At 38.5% G+C, this 22,172-nt stretch overlaps 1 protein-coding gene across 13 annotated transcripts in view; it reads left to right on the top strand.

Moving 5' to 3' along the window:
* The window catches only part of KIAA0232 (KIAA0232 ortholog), a 65,988-nt gene extending 47,387 nt beyond the window's left edge, over positions 1-18,601 (top strand). For 6 of the 13 annotated variants that reach the window (XM_041402568.1, XM_041402562.1, XM_041402570.1 and 3 more), the window contains 3 exons: positions 686-767; positions 2,018-5,315; positions 12,862-14,058. In XM_041402568.1, the coding sequence (XP_041258502.1) occupies positions 686-767; positions 2,018-5,315; positions 12,862-13,239 (3,758 nt within the window). In that variant the 3' untranslated portion in view covers positions 13,240-14,058. Of the gene's footprint in view, positions 1-685; positions 768-2,017; positions 5,316-12,861; positions 14,059-14,843; positions 14,942-15,966 lie in introns of those variants that run through there. The other 7 variants (XM_041402563.1, XM_041402561.1, XM_041402573.1 and 4 more) reach the window with 6 other exon arrangements.
* Positions 18,602-22,172: the final 3,571 nt, after the last annotated feature.

Consider the following 22,172-nt stretch of genomic DNA (forward strand, 5'->3'; position numbering starts at 1 on the left):
TTTTAGCTGTTTCCATTCCCTGGTTTTGTTTTTGAACAGTAATCCTTAGTCAGGTCTTAGTATTTCATAATGCTGTGAATTTCTTCCTGAGCTAAGGTGATGTTGAGCATTTATTTTGAAAAAAAAGTAAAATAAAAAAATAGTATGTCTCACTTTTTTTAAAATTTATTTTAAAGGTTTGAGTATAAAGCATTAGAAAATCTTTGGTCACCTCTCACACAGGAAATATGCCTTTACATCCAAAAGCTCAGAAATTACTGCAAGGATATTTCCTTTTAGTGAAACACATGGGAAGTGTGTGGCCAATGATAAAAACATCTAGTTAAATAGTTGATTTTTAAGAAATATTTTTTGTGTCTGTAGTGATGCAAGAATGAGATAAGGAATTGGATATGGAACAATTAAACATTCAGCAGGAATCCTCCCAGTGGGGCATTGCTAGCCATGAGGTTGCATGGAGCTGCTGGCCAGTTGTATTTGGTCAGATTTGCAGGACTGGACAACTGTGAAAAACTTGAATCTTGGGTGGTAATTCATAATTTCTTAATGTTATTTACAGTGTTGTATGGAAATCATACTGCTATTACAGTTATACATTCTGGTGCTTTTTGTTAAATACTCTTATAAAGTACACTGGCTTTTTCAAATTTTTCTGTTAAGCATTTGGTATTTTTTTCCAAAACAGAGGAGAAGATTCACAAAAAGTTAGAAGGCTCTTTGACTCCTGAGACTGATTTATCTCCCACAGCAAAGGATCAAGTAGAAATGTATGCATTTTTTTCCTTATTATCTGAGATGCTTTTCTCTTTTTATTCACATATTTTAACACAGTGAAGTTAACTTAGTGGGGAATCTGGAGTTTTGTGGATATTAAGAAATGCATTTATTTTCAAGTCATCTCCTTTTGTTAATCTTGTATATTTAAATATAAGCACTTGATACCATGGGCTAGTTTAATTTCTGTCAAAGTCCAGACTGCTTTCATTTGACTGTATACAGAACTCAAACCATACTTTATTTTAGTTTCCTCAAGACTAAGTCAACCAGACAAAAACCTTTAAAACAACATTAATTGACATATAGAGTTACAAGGAGGGAATAATCTGTTTCCTGGATTCAGATCTCACTGTCTTCTATTGCAGAAATGGCAAACAAACTCTCTTCTAACCTTTAAACTCGCGATAACCAAAGTTATCTCCTAGTTAGCAAGTACCTGAGTCCAGTGTTACTGAACTACCCAGGAGTTTTGTTATTGACCTCTCTTGGAGATACAATGCTTCCGTATCTCTTAATAGTAGCAACAGCCTAGTAGAAATGTTACTAAATGGATGATCTGTCTTCAGGGAACTGATTGTGTCAATGTGCATTTAATTTATCTGACTTCTAAAAATTTTAAATAAGTTTTCATTGAAATATATGTGATTCAGTAAAAATCTCTCTACCACCAAATACATACTACTATAAATGTTGGAGAAAACCATATTTTAATCTTTCGCATAAAGCTGTTAAGCATCTTAAACTACTCAAAACTAATCTTTTTTAATACATTTTCTTAATAACTGGATGATCAAACTACATAGAACTTAACAGATAGTGTCTCATTTCATAAATGAGAATTTTAAAAACTGAAATTCAGGACTGAATTAACTGAAATTCAGGACATCCTCATTTATAATCTAAATCAAACATTTAAGACTAGTGAATTACCACATTATCTAATAAACCTGGAGGTACTTTTGTGAGCATCTACTGTTTCTCTCTACAGTGATATTTAGTAGTCTCTGAAAAGGAAATTGTTCTGCTTGTATGCAGTATATTTCTAAACATATATTAATATAAAAACTTTTAAGGCTCATTTTAATTTTCCCTTTGATATCATTCAGATAGTGCAGTGAGTGGCATGTGCATATGTAGCGCAAACTAGATTTGTAGCAATTAGACTGGTAGTGTTTTGCTGTGTTTTTTAGTGCTTATCTGAAGCTCTACAATCCAGATGTCCCTTTTGTTTTGCTTTCAGGTACTATGAAGCATTTCCTCCTCTTTCTGAAAAGCCAGTTTGCCTGCAGGAAATTATGACTGTATGGAATAAATCCAAAGTATGCTCTTACTCTAGCTCCTCATCTTCATCCACTGTTCCACCAACTAGCACGGATACATCTTCTCCAAAGGACTGCAATAGTGAAAGTGAAGTAACTAAAGATAGAAGTAATAAAGTATCTGCCACTGTACAGGAAAGAACCCAGCAGAAGAAGAGTAAAAACGAGAAAGAAAACAAGTTTAGTAACAGCACCGTTGAAGAGAAGCCTGTTTTGTACAAAAAGCAAGTCCGACATAAGTCTGAAGGAAAGATGCGTCCCCGCTCCTGGTCATCGGGATCCAGTGAGGCTGGCTCAAGTTCTAGTGGTAATCAAGGTGAATACAAGGCATCAATGAAATGTATTAAAGTGAGACACAAAACAAGAGAGGTTCGGAGTAAAAAAGGGCGGAATGGTCAGAGCAGGCTGTCAGTGAAATCTGCTGAAAAGGTTGATAGAAAAGTCCACAGCGGAAGCAGCAGCAGCAGCAGCAGCGGGTCCATCAAACAACTGTGCAAAAGAGGTAAAAGGCCATTAAAAGAAATTGGAAGAAAAGAAGCTGGCGGTAGTGATGGAAAAGATTTGTATTTAGACAGTAGAAATGAAAAGGAATATAAAGAAGAGCCCTTGTGGTATACTGAGCCGATTACGGAGTACTTTGTTCCTCTTAGCAGAAAAAGCAAGCTGGAGACTACGTACCGCAACAGAGAAGATATATGTGGAGTAACATCAGAGGCTGTAGAAGAGTTGTCTGAATCAGTGCATGGTCTTTGTATTAGCAACAATAATACTCATAAAACATACCTCGCAGCAGGTACTTTCATCGATGGTCACTTTGTAGAAATGCCTGCAGTTCTAAATGAGGATATTGACCTCGCTGGGACCTCAATATGTTCTCAACCAGAGGACGACAAGTATTTAGATGATGTTCATCTGTCAGAACTAACACACTTCTATGAAGTGGATATTGATCAATCCATGTTGGATCCTGGTGCCTCAGATACGATGCAAGGGGAGAGTCGGATTTTAAATATGATTCGACAGAAGAGTAAAGAAAAAACTGATTTTGAGGCAGAATGTTGCATAGTGTTAGATGGAATGGAGTTGCAAGGGGAAAGTGCAATATGGACTGATTCGACCAGCTCTGTTGGTGCTGAAGGGTGGTTCTTGCAAGATCTTAGTAATTTAGCTCAATTTTGGGAGTGCTGTTCATCTTCTAGTTCTGGTGATGCAGATGGGGAAAGTTTTGGAGGAGATTCTCCAATCAGATTCTCCCCCATCCTAGACAGCACAATGCTTAATTCACACATGCTTGCTGGCAATCAAGAGCTCTTTTCAGATATTAATGAAGGGTCTGGTATAAACTCTTGTTTTTCAGTGTTTGAAGTGCAATGCAGTAACTCTGTTTTACCATTTTCTTTTGAAACACTCAACTTGGGAAATGAAAATGCAGATTCTAGTAGCACTGCTAATATTCTTGGGAAAACACAGTCTAGATTGCTAATATGGACCAAAAATAGTGCCTTTGATGAAAATGAACACTGTTCTAATCTTTCAACAAGAACCTGTAGTCCATGGTCACACTCGGAAGAAACACGTTCAGACAATGAGACTATAAATATTCCATATGAAGAATCCACGCAATTTAATGCAGAAGATATTAATTATGTAGTTCCTAGAGTGTCTTCGAATTATGTAGATGAAGAAATTCTAGATTTTCTGCCAGAAGAAACCTGCCAGCAACAAGCTAGAAGTTTAGGAGAAATGCCCACTTTGATTTTCAAAAAGAAATCTAAGCTAGAATCTGTCTGTGGTATTCAGCTAGAACAAAAAGCAGAAAGTAAAGACTATGAAACTACACAAGGGTGTAGGGAAAGCAGTCCGCATGGAGATGGCTATAGCTCAGGGGTTATTAAAGATATTTGGACAAATATGACAGACAGAAATTCTGCAGCAGTGGTAGAAATAGAAGGAATAGAAGATGAATTGTTTTCAACTGATGTAAATAACTATTGCTGCTGTTTGGATACAGAAGCAAAAGTTGAAACCCTCCAGGAACCCAATAAAGCAGTGCAAAGATCAGAGTATCACCTTTGGGAAGGTCAAAAGGAGAATGTAGAGAAGAGAGCCTTTGTCTCAAATGATTTATCAAAAGTAGATGGTGGTGACTATACCACGCCATCAAAACCCTGGGATGTTAACCAGGATAAAGAAAACTCATTTATACTTGGTGGTGTGTATGGAGAGCTCAAAACATTTAACAGTGATGGAGAATGGGCAGTGGTGCCACCTGGTCACTCAAAGGGGAGCTTACTGCAATGTGCAGCTTCCGATGTGGTGACAATAGCTGGTACAGATGTTTTTATGACTCCAGGTAATAGCTTTGCCCCTGGCCACAGGCAATTATGGAGGCCGTTTGTATCATTTGAACAGAACGAGCAATCCAAGAGTGGAGATAACGGAATAAATAAGGGTTTTTCTTTTATCTTCCATGAAGACTTACTGGGAGCTTGTGGTAACTTTCAAGTCGAAGAACCAGGGCTTGAATACTCATTCTCTTCCTTTGACCTGAACAATCCATTTTCACAAGTTCTTCATGTAGAGTGTTCGTTTGAGCCAGAAGGAATTGCGTCTTTCAGCCCTAGTTTTAAACCTAAGTCTATTCTGTGTTCTGATTCAGACAGTGAGGTTCTACACCCCAGGATATGCGGTGTTGATCGAACGCAGTACAGGGCTATACGGATTTCTCCGAGGACTCACTTTCGCCCAATTTCTGCATCTGAACTTTCTCCAGGTGGTGGAAGCGAGTCAGAATTTGAGTCAGAAAAAGATGAGGGAGGTATTGCTGTCCCTCCCCAGGTAGATGTATTTGAGGATCCACAAGCAGATCTCAAACCTCTGGAAGAAGATGCAGAAAAAGAAGGGCATTATTACGGAAAATCAGAGCTTGAATCTGGAAAATTTCTTCCCAGATTAAAAAAGTCTGGAATGGAGAAGAGTGCACAGACATCATTGGATTCCCAAGAAGAGTCGGCCGGGATGTTGCCAGTAGGAAACCAAGATCCCTGTTTAGAATGCAGTATGAAAGAATCTCTAGAAGGGAGAGTGGTGGAGAGCTCTAAAGTAAACTGCAGAATAGTGGAGCCACGTGAGGAGACTGGCAGGTTTTGCAGTTGTAAAGCAGGGTGTCATTTCCCCACGTACGAGGATAATCCTGTTTCTTCAGGAGAGCATGAAGAGGTATGTGGATATATAAAATTACAGAGTTTGCAGCTGGCAGCTGATAACCAGCAGTTTGTCATGTGACAGTTCAGTTTAAATGTTTGTGATTGTATAGATCTCTAGAAAATACAGTTTTGTAGAGAAACTGGAGGTTCCATCTGAACATAAGAATAAACTCGCTTATTATAAGGGTGACCGAGTGCTGGCACTGGTTGCCCAGGAAGGCTGTGGAGTCTCCATCCTTGGAGATTTCAAAAGACATCTGGACAAGGTCCTGGGCAGCCTGCTCTACTGGGCCCAGCTTGAGCAGGGGGAGTTGGATGTAGTGACCTCCAGAGTTCTTTTTGAACCTCAGTCGTTCTGTGATTCTGTGAAAAATTAGCCATCTTCAGGTATTTTGGTGTCATCTTGCATACCTTTAGAAATATATGCATGTGTACACTCATGTGACTTTAAAAATCTGTTTACCTTAGGTTTTTAGGTTATCTGATTTACATATAAAATGTTAAAATGTGCATAAATTTTGAGTAATGAAATATTACAGATTTTGATTCAAACATATTTTAAAATTCTGAAGAAAAAGATCTGAAGTCAGTCTTTTCAATATAGTTTCTTCCAAGTAGAAGTATTTGGAGTTGAACTACTGGATGTAAACTTCAGCAAAGAAAGACTTGTAAAAAGGCTTAATTGTCTGGAAATTAAAGCATCCTCTTGTCAGCATATAGTCAAAAAGAAATAAAATGTGGATGCAAAATATCTGTCACTACCACAGTACCATAAGAAAGCCTCAGCATAACTATGAGTTAAGCTCAGAGGTTTCTTTCTGATAATTGTAGACATTAATCAAGATAAAAAATCCTTTCTAGCCAAAAATACCTTGAATTTTTCTTGCTGTGAGCTCCCTCTGTTCTTGAGTAGAAACATTTAACTATCAAAATAAATTAGATGTGTGGCCAGCTCAGAGATATTTTCTGGATAGCTATAAGTTACATCTTACATTTTCTTTTCCTTACATTGTACATTTTCCTTTCCTCTTCAGCCTCCTCTTGCACATACTCAGCAGTTGTAGTATTTACATTTGGAGGAAGTTTTTCCATTTTCAGCTGAAGAGTTGCACCCAGCTTTTGTTGTGCATATTTCTCAATTATAAGTTTGAAACACTAACTCATACATAGGCAAGCTAACCTTTCTCTTGCTAAAACTAAAGCTCACCTTTTTGTTTAACAAAATCAGACTTTCTTATTTTCCTTCTTCCTTATTTATTTCTTCTCTCATCCTCCTTTAAATTAATTGCTTCTTTTCCCATCATCAGTAAGTTGATAACTGCTGCTTGCACAGGAGAATCAAGTTTGTGACTTTTCCAGACCCTTTCTTGACATCTTGGTTCCTGCAGCTCTGTTAAGTTAACGGAGAAGAAGTGGCTTCAAAAATCTTTACTGGAGTCTGGGAAGTTTTTGTTTGTGCCAGGCCTTGCAGAAAGAGTCATCAAAAAACTTAATGAACTTAGACTGTAAGTCAGAACAGATTCTGGAATTGCCTTTTACCAGGAGTAAGTGAAATCTAACTTCATCATGCAGAAGGGCATAATGAATGAACAAGTGATTATTCAGTTATTTGTGACAGCAAGAGCCTGAAGTTCCTTCCAGCCCTTTTCAGATCTTCTTTCTGGATGTCTAGTGCTCTGTGAGGTTGCTTATTCTCATCTTCACTTCAACCACTTATCCATTCAAGAAACTAGTAAGTGGCTGGTATATACAGTGGTACCATAGTTTATGGTAGCTCTGAGGCTTGTAAAAGGTCTTTTGGTAGTGAACAGTGCTGGTATTTCATTTTATTTAAGTTCCTAAGTGCAAGAGGAAAACTTATGGCTTCCCTTGCTCAGGTCACATGATTTTCTAGGCATTTTCATAGCTTCAAAGTGATAAACCACTGAGAAGTACCAAGGGCCAGCAGCCCTCTCAGCAGTCTAGACATCAGTTTGGTTTCCAATTAAGCTCTTCCTGAGGGCTTGGGGAGCTTGATTGCCCTCTAAACTCAGACAGCCCAGGTTAACTTGTCCCCCTCTATCTACCATGTCTCAAGAAGGTATGTGCACACTCCAGGCTTTTCTAAGCACCAGTAGTTGGAGTCTGAAGGTAATTGGATTTTGGGTTCAAGAGCATTTATTTAAATTTCTTATTGTGCTTCAATGTCTGTAAAAGATGTGTGTGAGCTTTTTTCTTTTTAAGAGTGACATTATTTATTTTCATGAGCATTAAGCAAACTCAATATAAAATATCTAGAATTAGAACAGTCTAGGAGAAACTTTTTTCATGGACACCCCACACATACATGCATGGGGGAAAAGCAGGCACTGTGGTCTGGACTTATTAGTATAGATCAATATTTGTAAATATTTTTTTTTTAATGAAACTTCCTGTGTTTCTATGCTTGACTTTGGACAGAAATTAAAGTAATTGTTTAATTCAGTCATCTAATGTAAAGTTTGAGTTGTGTTCTGAGGTACCTCCAGTATTTTTGCATAAATAGTGGATGTGAAAATACTAATATAAACCACAGTGTAATAGTAGCACATTCTGTTTTGCATCACTTAAACTTGAGTTATATATGTGCTGTGGAAACACACATCTCTGAATACCTCCTATTTATGAACAAGATTGTAGGAGAGTCTGGTTCAGTTTCCTCCCTCTTACCTTCTATATTAGAGCACTTGTTTTAGAATTACAGTGTATTTTGCAGCAGGAATTTTGCAAATAGCTCCTGCAGAATTTTTTCAACCATAAATAACATTTATATATCTAGCCATAAGATTAAAAAAAAAAAAAACAAACTAAAATTAAACCAACAACAAAATGAAACCAACAAAGCAAGCAATTTTTAAAAAAGTCCAAAGCAAACAAGTTCTACAAAAAACCACCAGCACATGCCACCCACACAACTACATAAAACCCCAGAAACACAGCTCCCTTGCCCCCCCAAAGTACAGTCCTTTTTCTTCTGAGTAAATGTTCCTACTGTTTAGCTGTGGAGTCATGGGTAAGTACACAATCTGGACCAGTTAATGGCCTGTGAATACACCAACACTGCATCTCCTGTCAACTAATTTTATATGGGCTCCAATCCAGCAGGTGTGCTCAAAAAATGCTCATACTGTTGGGTCCTTGAGATAAATAAAAGGGCCTGTGGAGTTTTAAGGTCTGAATATGCCTGAGACACTGGTTTTGGGGATGAGGAAATTTTACTGACAAAAACTGTGTGTATCTCAGGACTGAATTGGCCTTGAGATTTGGTGAGGTTCTGTGCTGGACTGGAGTAATGCAGTAGAAGTGCATAGCCCCTTTAGAAAGAGTTGTCGAGAGGGGAGGGGAAGAGGGGTGCTTTAAAAACATCGGTTCTGACATCAACAGGGTAGAAGGTAAGCTGTCATAAATCCAGGTAGTGGTAAGAGGGAGACAAAATTTGGAGGTGTCTACTGTGTGCCTTAAAATCAGAGAAATCAAGTGGAAAAAGAGCATGTAAGAGTCATCCATATGCAAAGCAAAGGACTGACTGTAAATAGAGAGTAATTTGGGGGCTACCTAAGACAGGACTGGGCCAGATAGTCCCTTGGTAAGTGCTGATCATGGCAGGTGATGAAAACACCTACAAAGACTCTTAAGCTCTAACTTTCTAATTATGAGAACATTATTTTGCAAAGATATTAAAGGGCTTGTATGAAGGGACTTTAAAAATAAGAGTTCACAATAACAGTTTAAAAATCATGAGGGAAAAACCCCAAGGTTTAAACAAAGCAAATAAAAAAGATTTGGTACACCTGAAAGTTCTAGAAGTAAATCAGAAACTGAAAGATGACAGAAAGATATTTGATAAACAGAACTAACAAGCTTGGACAGCTATGAAAATGTAATATCCAAAGTATTGATTAGTGCATCTATTGTCATTGTTAATGAAAATACAGATATTACACTGTTTCAGTTAGTCACAGCAGTATTAACCTGAGTTATCATGAAGAGCAGCAACTAATTTGAGAAAAGCCTACTAGAATACTAGAAAATATATTAAAAGCAAATCTTGTTTTTAAAGAGGAAAATGGAACTCAGGGAAAATAGAACCAGTGACCGTCTTAAATGGCCTAAACTGTACTTAAACTGTAAATGGCCCAAATGTGTGAGTAACAGGAGATTTCCAAGTATTAGTTTAGGAGAAAGATTGCACTCTCAAAATAATAGTCAGTGGCTTATTAGAGGACAACAGAGATGATTATTTTTTCTAGTATGTGGCATATTTATATCCCTGATAGTAATAAACTGGGAATGTCTGCAGTTAGACTGGAAAACAGGATTAGAATCAAAAAGTTTTTAAATCTGAACAGCATCTGAAACATAAAATGCAATCCTGCAGGGACAACTAAAATTTCTACAGAAAATAATAACTGTCTTTACAAACACTATGGGAAGAGTCACAGGTGAGGAAGTGATGTGAAACAGAAAAGCATTTTCAAATACATCGCAGTTGAGTGTAAATCAGGAATGATACACTGCAAAAGACAGGAACATGGAGATCCATGAACAGGAATACCCTTCTGTAAGAGCAGAGTTGCTCTGCTGGAGTACTGGGCTCCTTGTACCAGGAAGGATGTCTTGAGGAGAAAACACAAAGATCACTACTTAGGAAAGCAGAGTGAAGGAACTGGGGGTGTTTTTTCCCAAATAAGGGAAACTCTGGGCAGAGGCAGCAGTTTTGCAGAAGCCATGTTCATAGTTAGAGGAGATGAGGGAAAAGCTGTGTTCTCTGTAGGCTCTGGTAAACACAAAGGAACTGGATGTGATGACCTTAAATCACACTAAGGGAAATTGAAGAGTAAGAATTATAACCAGACAACGAGCATACTATAAGGCTCAATTATTTTTTAGGGAAGCAGTGGAAACTGCCTTGATGAGACTGAACGTAGGAATAGTGCATTGTAGTTGATTCCAGCTTTGTGCAAGAGTAGAGGCTAGATTATCTCATAGAGTCCTTTCCACATTTGTTAATTTGTGACTGGCTTCTTGAGCCAAGTGTGTCTTCACTGGATGGCTGATGAAGTAAAATTAGGACCCGATCTTTTGGAATGGGAGTCATTGGGTTCATTGCTGCTTTGGCTTCTGAATTATTCATGTGTTGTATTCCTCCTGATAGTAAGGGCTTGCAGAGCAGGTTCAAAGAAATATTTGATTACAGTTTAATATGATTTTTTCTGTCAGTTGTAACACTTCTGATAATACTCATTCAGACCATACTGAGGCTTTAGCGCTTATTCTGTTCACATCCTTCAAGCCTCTTGTTACCCTTGTCAGCCGTGATCCTTGTCAGCAAGCGTTCTGAAGCAGTACAGCTAGTCAGTGATGTGTTTCCAAATTTAGTATATAATAGTCTGGGAGAAGCCTCAGTTGCTTGGCTTTAACACCAGAAAGGAAACCCATCAGTCTTCTCTCCAACCTGCAGCAAAACTGGGAGTGAAACAGCATTGTAGCTGGTTTTGTCTTGCTGTCTATGAGTTTAACTTAGGAATGAAGTAAAATAAATATGAATAGTTTCAGAGAGAAGAGACTTCCAGTCACAATATTTAAGGTCAGAACCATTCTAAATAATAACTGTTTAGATGGTTAGTGGGAAAACTTAATAAAACTTTACATAAAACACTGGAAGTGTACAGGAGAACATGTGAGAAAGGAGGAGAAGGAGACCTAAATTGAAAATCCTGTTTTAAAAGGGAAAGATTGCCAACAAAGGAAGGTAGACTCATGGTGCTATTTGGGAGTTGGTATTTTGTATTTCCTGATTGGGAGTGTCTCTTTAATTCACAAAAAAAATTCACAATGTGAGACTGCATTTCTAGGAAACACTTAAGCGACTGTAGGAAAAAAAAGTTTTCTTCTGCAAATGTATAAAATGGACATTAAAAGTGTCCTGTATCTCCTCCCAAACAAAAATTCAGCAATGAGCTGGGAGCTGTCTGTGCCCTGCTCCAGCTCTCCAGCTGTCAGGGCTGTGATGGAAGCACAGGGGGGCTGAGGCAGCCGGTGCTGGTTCAGTCACGGAGCCATCCCAGAGCAGGTGCTGAGCTCTGCTGGTGCCTCAGCCCGGGAAGAAAGGCTGCTGCAGCTTCTTGTGCCCTGCCACACTCACCTGCTGGGGTTCATCCAGCTTCCCCCATGTGCAGGTGTGGCAGCAGCAGGGGAGAGACTTTGAAGTGCATAACACATTGTGCCTCTGGAGTTTAGATGCCTCTATCTATAATCAGCACAGAGTGAGGCTTCCATGATTGAATATATTTGTAAATGCACGTATTTCTTACTGTGTCCTGCTTATACCCTTGAGCTGCTTCTTTTTTTTTATTATTATTATTGTTTTAAGCCCACCAACTGATGGTTTAAGTTCCTAAGAACTCCCTTTTTCTGGAATTACGGGTTTGAATTTTTGGAGGGTGGTTCCAAAAAGACTGTTCCTGAGTCTTATGACAGGAAACCAGCATGGATAAGTTCAAATAAGTTGAATCTAGGACATGTTTCTAAATCCAGCACTCTTGAGTCACTCCTTTGGTTTGAGAGGGGCTTCTCTTTATTAAGGAATGAGTGTTTGTCAGTTTAAGTTGTGTAGTTCTACAGCGTAAGGAGGAACAAAAGGATGCTTGTTAATCTTCCATGTTTAAACATTCTCAAGTTTACTGAGGAGAAGGCTGGCTAGAGAGTCAGTGTTGAAGCTCATTTGTTAATGTCTATTGTAGATAGTTGCACTGTTGTTTGTTTTTTGAATCATGCTAGTATCTATAGAGGATGTTACAAGGTGGCATAGTCTTTTGAAAGCTAATGGGGTTACCTGAGGTGCAGCAGTGAAACTGGGGACATGTGTGTTGTGACAAGCCCTTGCTATTTTAGCCATGTTCATCAATGTCATAAGGAAAGGCTTCTGGTAAAATTAAACTAGCATTAAAATATGGGGAAAGGGAGAGAATTTTGGCAGTCTTAGTGAATGGATTACCTCTATCATAAAGACAAATCATTGATCATCCTCATAACCTCTTTTTCCTCATGTTGACACATAATTCTCTCATTTTGTGTTTTTCCACTGAGTAATGGTACTGTCAATTCATCCTCCCAAACTTTAAACATGAAATTTTGCCACTTTTTGTTCGGTGTCTTGTCTGTTTTGTTTTACACTGAACTGTTTGTCATGTTGGCTAACATTTCACTGTACTTCCATCTCTTAGTAGCTCTCTCTAGATTATAAAGTGTAGGGCTGGAATTAAAGTAATTTTTTCTGGATTTGTATAAGTCTCTATGGGCAAAGTCTGACCCCCACATGGAGTTCATATTGGCTGTAAGAGTTCAGAGAATGGATGTTCCACTGTAGTTTGACAATCATTTCCCATTAATGTTACAAATTGAGCAGTGTGACCTGTAAGACTTAGGAAAATTCATTGTAATACCAGAATTTCCTCCTTTACATGTAAGTATATTATTTATGGCAAAATGAAGTGTGATTATTGTCTAAACACTTTCCTATATTGAATACTAATCTGCAGAGAATGAGTGGCAGCCAGGAAAAGCAATGCTGGTGGGAAAAGGCGCTCTATTCTCCCCTTTTTCCTGCATCACAGTGTGAAGGTAAGCACCTCTGCCTGTTAGAACTAACTTGCTGTTGCACCCATGTTAGAGTGAAATGCTCCTTGTTATGGATTAGAATTGCTGCAGATGAATTCGATTTACTGTCTGTATTTAAAAAAACCACACCAGTAAGCTTCCACAAAAAAATCTCCAATCTGAGAGAGAACTGGGATGCTTCAGTTGCACTTGTAGTAGGCCTCCAGCATGATTCTAAATTGGTTTTAAAAGAAAGTGGTTTTAAAATAATCTTAACACTTACACATATTTACTTAATTCCAAAGCCTGCAATTAAATAAACAGGAAATCTCTGATTATGAAAACATTTTATTACATTTTTTAATGCTTCATCCTGAAAAATACTTACTAGGTAGGTAAGTCTATAAGAACGTGAAAACATGATGATTACCTTTTGTGGGTGTGCGTAAATAACATGCCAGTTATGCAGTGAATGTGTGGAATCTCTCTGAGGCTGGGAAGAAGAGGGATTTGCCACTTGCCCGCTCCTTTCACATTGACAGTCTGGGAATTTTTCTGTCCTGCAGAGAGCAAGTCCAGTCTTAGTAGGCAGGCTGCTCGTGACCAGAAGCAGGTGTGCTTCCAGCACTTGCAGGAATCTGTGCCATCTGACAACCGACTCAAGCCCAGATTTTCAGTGGACCAGCAAGAATCCAGGCAGCTTTTTTTGCCTGCATACCAATTCACCTTTTCTGTCTAGAAGGCAGGAAGTTAACAAGACTATTGTGTGTCTTGAATTGATAGGATCTCTGGTGCTTTCTGTTGGTACAGGCTCAGGGTGAAAAAGTCTTGATTTGAGACCTGGTTCATTAATAATCTGAAAGTAGATTAGCCAGTTACTATTTTTGAAGCGCACCTTTAAGTGCCACCAACTAAACTGTGTTCTTGGTTCCAGAACAGCCTTTGGTGTTTAGTTTGGGTGACTTCCAAGAACATCTTAACTTTAACTTCACTCCCAGCTATAGAACTGTGCCCAGTGCAGGAGCAGATGGGCGCTCAGAGCCTGCCACGTTGGCGAAAGCCGTCAGTCTTCCCAAAGCGGGGGATTTGGGTTCCCCTGCGAAGCCGCGGGGCCGTGCCCGGGGGGCGGGGCCNNNCGGGGCCGGTGCTGCCCCCCGGCGGCGAGCGCGCGTCACTGCGGCAGCGCCTCCCTGGCGCGGCGGGAGCGCGGCCGAGCCCGGAGCTGCCGCTGCGGAGCCAGGGACAGCGCGATGTCTGTCAGGGACAGCAGAGCCACGTTTGCTCTGTGCCACTCAGTTTTTAAACAAGACCGAGACTTGATCCTCACAGCTGACGTTACTCTTCCACAGACCTTTTTCTGTATCCAGTTTTTAGTATGGGTACTTTTTATATGTGGGTGTTGATGCATGTGATCCATATGTATCTATCTACATGATAGATGTTGATATTATATATATAAGTTTACTGGTAAGTAGAAATCATAGCCATTCACATCAGCTGGGGTTCTTCAGTTTCAGTGAGGAGCAGGCTACTGTTTCAGTCTGTACTGTATGGGTATAGAAATAGGAGTGATGTGGAACACAATGCAAGATCAGAATTGAAAAATGTACTGAACCATTTAACATTAAGAAAGTAATTCTTGTTCTTTGGTATTTTAGGTGTTTTCATTAACTAAATAGCTTCTTCTTTTACTATTAGTTATCCAGGTAGGATTTGATGAAGCTTCTGTGAGGCATTAAGGTGATTTCTTTATGGGTATCAGACCATAAAAACCCCCACAAGCACAGAGTTTATATGGCATAAAGTGTGAATTCCAATAATACGTCTCTGGATGCTTTAATTTATGGTAAATGTAAATAACAGTGTTCCTCAATTCTTTTTTTCTTCCTTTGCATCTGAAACACCCCCACAAAAACAATATAAGAGTGCTATACAAATGCCAAGGGAGAGAATGGTGTAGGAGAGCTTGCAGATGTAAAGGAAGTATCCAATGATGATGAACATCTTTTAGATTTTAATATGGTAAGTTTGTCAATGGTTTTGGGGAGGAAGTTTTTTCTTATTTTGTAAGGGTGGGCTGCTACATCTTTCCTTTCATCACCGTTCTCGGTCTACCCTCAAATGAAATTCCTGCAAAAACCTTCAAAAGCTTCTCTTCTCTTACTTTGTTTTTTAACCTCCTCTGCATCTTGAGCATCCTTCTAAAAGTTCCTCAGGGTATTGTACTTTGGGGAGTACAACCCTTTGTACAAAACAACTGTACTTCTAGTAGATAGGCAAAGCCAGTTTCCTTTGGGAATGCTTGCCATACATAAGCAAAGCCAGTTTCCTTTGGGAACGCTTGCCATTTGCTTGTCATGAGTGTTAAACATGAGTCTTCTTTTCCTTCAATTTCTAATTTCAGTAAGTGTAGAGTGAGCTGAAGTGCACTATGGGGGCAGAAAGGACCAGCAAATAAAGGCATAGAGATAATATCTACTGAATACTGTCCTCATTACAAGCAAAAAACCCCTGTTTTTTGTTTCTCTAGGGAAAAAATTCATGTGCACATGTATTTACTGATATACCTTTAAACTTCAGAGTGATGATAGTGCATAGTTTAACATTGTGACATGCTTGCTATGGCTTTACTCATTCAGATGAAAATATATTTAAAATACATTTGCTTGAAGCTTGGTCAGATCTGTGCTGTGTTTCCGTACTATTTAATACTTACTATCAAGTTTTGGAGATAACTTTTACAGTAATTTTTCTAACATGATCTGTGATAAAGATACATCCTGAGTTCACTTTTCATTCTCTTGCTGTTTTGTGCAAATCCTAAAATTAAGGAATAGGAAAAAATAATAAAAGCACCACCTTTTTTCCCTGCTATTCTGCAGTCCTTTCTACATAGTGGACTAAGTCAGGAAAGAGGAGCCCTTTACTTGCCCTGTAATCTTGGCATCTCTCTTGGACAACTACAAAACCATATAACCTCCCAGCTCAGAGAAAAGCAAGCATGTTCTTTATTGTTCCCCATCAACACTGTCAGTTTAAATCCTTAGGTTTCTTCTGTTTATGAAGCAAGATGTGCAGATGATATAAATGCTGAGGCAAAACCAAATGGCTTCAGGAAGAAGATCTACTCCAGTGATAGCTCCAGCTCTGAAGACACAGCTTCAGAAGGTGGAAGCGAATGGGCTGATCCATGTGAGGAGGAGCTTTTTTCTCGAACTCAACTGTAAAAACTGCAGAGTAGAGCAGATGATTGAAAAGTAACATGAGATGGAAAACTATCTTTCTTGAGGGTCTGTAGCTCTAAAACAACAACTTGAGTTTCCTCTTCAGTTAATGGATTCAGATGTGTATTTATCTTTCTCTTCTTGCTTATTTTATAGATGAGGACACAGCTGTCCTGTTGAAGATTTTTTTTCCCAAAAAATACTGTTAAATTCTTGGCTATTTGAACTAGACTAGATTGTGTTGTCAAATCAAGAATGGATGTGCATGTGCTTGTCTTAGTAGTACCACTGCTTTTTTGCATCTTAATTGCAGTTATTTTCTTTCGTAACTGTAGCCCTACCACGATTACGATCTTCTTAGCATCGCAGTGTCTACAACTACTTCTGCTATTCAGAGACTTCAGCTTTCTGCACATTAGGCTTTGTTCTTTAAGAACTGGGAGATAAATACTTAACACTGTAATCTATCAGTGCCTTTCTGAATGCAGGAGAAAAGCATGAATGACTTGTCCAGTCTTCATTCAGTAAATCTCATAACTTTGAAGTAGGAACAACAGGGTTGTGCTTTAGAGACTTACAGAAACTGTGTTTTCTATCCTATGATTCCCCCCTCCCACAAACCAACACTGAGGATACCATGGTTTGTATTTTTGCTAACTGGAGAAGCCAAGGATTTTTTGTAGGTATGGAGGCAATGTGGGTGGTTTTTTTTCCTTTTTTTCTTTTTTTTTTTTTTTTGTCCTTTTTAGCAATTTGCCAGTGTGGGGCAGAAGTTCAAAAAGTAACACCAAAAATAATAAACCACTGGGGTGATGTGTGGATTGTTGTGAATTTTGTTAATGAGTAATGAGAATGTTGTCTTGTTGCAGATGAAGGCATTCATGTAACCTGCAAAAGCATCCTGTAACTGAACTTGAGCCTGAATGACTGAAACTCTCTAAAATGCTCAGTGTTCAATGTTTTAAATGCAAAGGGTCAGTGCTTCACTCGAAAGAAATCCTGTGGCTGCTGCAGTTAGCTGCTGTTGTGGCTGTAATTTAGTAAATCTCGTAGTTCATTTTGTGTTTCTGAGAGAATGTGTGGGGCAAGTTATGTGTGTGGTGGGTGGGGGTAGGGAAGGTGATGACTTACAACATACATGTGTGATTGCAGTAGTGATTGTTGCTTTATGTGACTTGCTTTTAAATTTTCTTTTGTTAATTTAGAAAGTCAATACATTGTCAAGTTGCATCTGTACAAGACTATCAACTCCTTCTGATTTTAACACATTATACAAAATGTATAAGCCAGGAGGAGCAATATTTGCAAAACTAAACATTCTGAGTTTTTAACAACTCCTAGTTTAAAAAATGACAACAACTAACTAGTCTACACGATCGCAGCATGTCTATAACACCAGGAAGTGCAGAAAGTCCAATACTGACTTGAAAAGCTTCACCATTATTTTTGACAGGCAATAAACCTCACAAGAAACATAGCTGTTTGAAATGTGAGCTGAACTGCCTTTGAAATATGTTCTGCGCTAGAAATGCTTTCTGAGTAACTGGGTTTTGTTGCCTTTATTCAGTTGACAGTGTAAGAATTTAAATACGTGGTTGGGAAACCATGCCAGTCTTCGTGCAACACTTTTGGTGAGATCCTTACTAAAACTGGCGTGGTTGCCCTTATCCAAGGACTTTCTTTGGTCCTCCTCTTAGACTATGTTTTAGGGTTTGTATTCATACAGCAAATCTTTTGACACTTTACAGTTTCTTTTCTTAATTTATTTGCAGACTTTGAATAGATTTTATATATTTTACTTTCTTCTGGAGCTTCCTTGAGAGGTTGTTTAGCACCTGCACTGAAACTAGTTAACTGTAACATGAAAGGAAAAAAGAACTTTACACACAAATTCTTCAAATCACTACAGTGAAGAATGGAATAGAATTAATTTGAGAGCAGGAAGTGACCAAGTGGACATATTTCAAACACAAACTTCAGCTCAGTTAATTCTGGCTAGAGCTTCTTCGTTGGTGAGAAAGGGCTCAAAAGTAACAAAGGTGTTGCTCATAGTTACACTGTGGCATGTAATGATTCCAGCACCTTTGGGGAAAATAAAATCCTATATTGAGCTTGGGCAATAACAAATTGTCTTTACTCGTTTTCATAGTTTAATGGCTAAAGCTCTAAGGCTTTCAGTGAGAGTTGAAGTGTGGTTTTTAGTTTTCTATATGGATAGAAACACACACCAACAATAACAACAAGAGCATTAAAGGTTGGCATACGCTGAACCGCACTGTGGGATGAAGCGCATTGCATATCCATAGCATTGAAGTATCAGTTTTCCATTCCTGGGCTGAAATTTGTTTCTACTTTTTGCTTCAAGTGGTTGTATTGTTCTGATTTCACGTACACCAGAGTAACTGATTTTGTTTTCTTGTGGAGTTACTTAACACCGAATAAAAATATAAAAGGACAATTGGATGGTGTGTGTGTGTCTTCATTTTCTTCGGCTAATGTGTATAATATAGATACAACATGCAGCTAAGCCTTAAATATTCTGGAGAAATGGCATAACATACCTAATTTGGGAGTCCTTTTCATTGCTGTAATTTTTCAAACTATTTTTCAGATGTAGGAAAATGAAATACATTGCATAGGTTCTTTAAAGAAAAAAGAAGACAAAATGAGTTTTGTCCACACTTTATTTCTGTAGAAATTAATTTGTAATGACAAAGTCATGTTTAGAAAACATGAGACCATTTAAAAAATAAATCAAACCCAAGCAAACCCAGACCCTCTCTCACATAACAGTTACAGGACTTGTATTTAATACAGGATCTAACCCAGCAGATTTCTATTTCTGCGTTTAACTTTGTTCAGCCATCAAGTATCTCACTAATTCCATGGCTGCACCTCCTTTCAGAAAAAGGAAAAAAAGCCCCAACAGCTCATACTTTACTTGGTAGAGCCTTGTGTATTTTAGTGCTGTAAGTCTGCAGCCAAAGTAACCTGGGATTCTGTAGAATGAATTCTGCTGAATTAGAAGTTCAGTGAAAACAACACGGAAACACTCACTTGAAAGTAATGGAAGTCCCTCTGTAGAGTCCTTGGGTGAATACTTTTATTCAAACTTGGTAGTTGAAACTTTAAAAGGCATACATTATTTTCAATTATTTCTTAAATATAGCAGTAGTATATTTTCATTGCATTTATAGAAGATACTTGATAAAAGAACTACATTTCGTCAGTCAGGCTTTTCAATTCCTGTATTTGAACTAATATTAAATACACATATTGTAAAGAATTAGTTTCCAGTGTAAACAATGCTTCTGTCATGCAAAAAGTGCATCTGTCAATGGTAGGACAGGCTGGCTGGAAATGCATGTCACACTGTGCCTTCGTGGGAGTGTCTGAAGTGAGAATAAGGGAAGGCAGTGAACCTTCTGGAAAGCCAGGATTCCTTCACATTAACTCATTCTTTCCCTGCCAGGACCAGCATAGTTAAGTGTTATTCCCAATGAATTAGTCATTACCTTCCACATACAGCATCTCACATAATTTTCTTTTATTACCTGTAAAACTAATAGCAAGAAGACTCCAGAGGTTTGGAACAAAGGAGTCTTTACTGATACATTTTAGCTTCCTACTGTAAGACTTCTGTTCCATTGTTCAAGTTCCTCTCCAAATGTAGTATTACATGCAAATGCTTATAAATGTTATAGTCGACCTCTGCTCCGATGGGATGATAATGGGATGAATGGGAAAAACCAGCTGACAGAGCTGACAGTGGGCCAACATGCTGCTGAGAAAAAGCCACTGAGAGACAAAACACTGTGTCCCTGCCCTACTTCATCCATGTCTAACAACTTCACCTGTAAACAGTGAGGGCAGAGGCTGAGCTGAGAGGCTGCCATGAGTGCTGCCTTCTGCCTTGACAGCCTTCTTGTAAGGCAGATGATTCTGGAAGGACAGTGGCTGTCATTACTGCATTTGCACTAATCCAAGAACGAGGGGCTTCAAAAGCAGTACAAAGTCTCTGGATCCCTCTGTTAACAGCAGTAACAGCCATTTAATAGTGCTACAACTGCTTGTCACATAAAGATTTTGGGATTTGCTGATGAAGGGTTAACTGCCAATCATTTCTGCACAGGCCTTATTTTACTCACTGCAAGCAAACAGAGACACAGGAGAAGCAGCAACTCTCATAAAACTGAGAACTCTCAAATTCTTGAATTTCTTTTAAAACTATTTTTACTTCTAAGCAGTAAAAATACTGTTAAAAAGTATAGATGAGTGCATTTTCAGATTCATCTCTGCTTTCCTGTTGGTAGCCATGGAAATGCTCAAGCAAAGAACTGTACAGTACAGTAGCAGTACTGAAAGCAAATACATAAGGACTGCCTAAAAAAAGGGATGCCACTTCCACCGCTACAGATTTTTAGGGACATATTAGACACGTGTCAAAAAATTATGTAATGACCCACACAAACTTGTGTAGTTTTTTCCTTTACTCGTCCCCAGTTTATGTTTGAAAAAAAGTACAGCTTGTGTGTTGTTTAGGCCTGCTGTCTGAAGAGTAATTTGCCTCATTAATCTCTACCGGCTATGATGGGCCAGGCTAATCCCTTACAGATACAGGACAGAAACTGGTGTGGAATTTTTCATTTTTGCAGTTACTTTATTTGTGCAATGATGAATATTAAGAACATCCTTTATGTTTCCAATACCCTTTTAGTAGGATATTGCCTTTTTACTTTTTTTCTTACATTTCACACTTCTAATTTTTTCATTGCTATTTGGCTTCTAATGGTCCTCACTTTGCAGTGCAGTTGTAGCCCTCAATCATTTGCCTCTGGAACCTTCATCTATTTGACAACAAAGTCTTCTTCAGGAAGTCCAAGTTGTCATTCATGGGTTTTAAATATTTTTCCTGTTACTGTATTCAGTACAAAAATATGAAATTCCTTGAATCACTGCAGTTCCACGGAGACATAATAATGGGTTCTGTTACCTGCCCAGACTGAATGTTACCTAGTTTCCTTCATCCCTACTAGGTCTAGACAACAATTGATTTTTAGTCCAGTACTTCTTTCTTCCTTCGTAGTGAGTTCCAGTAGATGTTGCCACGTTGGCAACTGCTCCAGAATCGATCTATTTTCTTTTGGAAATGTAATTTAAATAGTGCTTGCTTAAGAGAATAAATCTGTTATAGAACTCCAGCTTTTCATTATGCAGCTGTGCATAATAACAACCATGTTTCCTTGTCTGGCATGATTTAGTGATGAGCGAAGATCTGTAACAGAGGTACCACGGAGGCTTCGCGAGTGATTATTTATGGGCACTCAGGATTCTGCAATTCTGAGATATTATGCAAGGAGTAATGTTTTTAGTTGATATAGTTTTGCTCCTTCACACCTTATTACTCATGTTGTCTTTCCTAAGCAGCTTGTAGACAGCGATAGAAACAATCCTGTCACACATCATGTTTCAGTAATATCAGTTCAAACGTGCTGGAAAGTCTCACACACTTTCCCCCCTCTTTCCAGCTCCTCATTTTCTTGCTGTCTCATGGAGGTAAACCATCTCAGTCTGTTCTCACCCAGTGGAAACAGAAGTGATGGTAGCTATAGATCAAGCTTCCTCATCCTTTACCAGTCTAAGATCCTACAGGAAGAGGATTATCCCTTTTGGGATAATCAAGCAGCATGTTCTCTAGCTGTTCCTGATTCATCCCAAACCTATTAAAATGGCCTGGTGTACAGATAGTCCACCTCTAGTAGGAATACCCGTGCAGATGGTGGCCATGCTGAAAATGGACTGCTATCAAATACAGACAGGCAAAAATAGTTTTGTGTGAACAAAATTAATTTCTGATGAATCTGAAGTAGAAGAGCATAATATTCATTCCTCAAAAGCATCACCATTTGCTTCCAAGGTATTGAATTTTTCAGAGAATTATTACCCTTTTCATTGCTATGAGTCAGTAGAAACCTGAATATATTCATTGTTCCCTTTTCTTGTGCCATGTAACATGCATGGGTTATTTC

Source organism: Onychostruthus taczanowskii, unplaced genomic scaffold, assembly GCF_017590055.1.
Source record: "Onychostruthus taczanowskii isolate IOZ18803 unplaced genomic scaffold, ASM1759005v1 scaffold2, whole genome shotgun sequence".
Lineage (NCBI taxonomy): Eukaryota > Metazoa > Chordata > Aves > Passeriformes > Passeridae > Onychostruthus > Onychostruthus taczanowskii.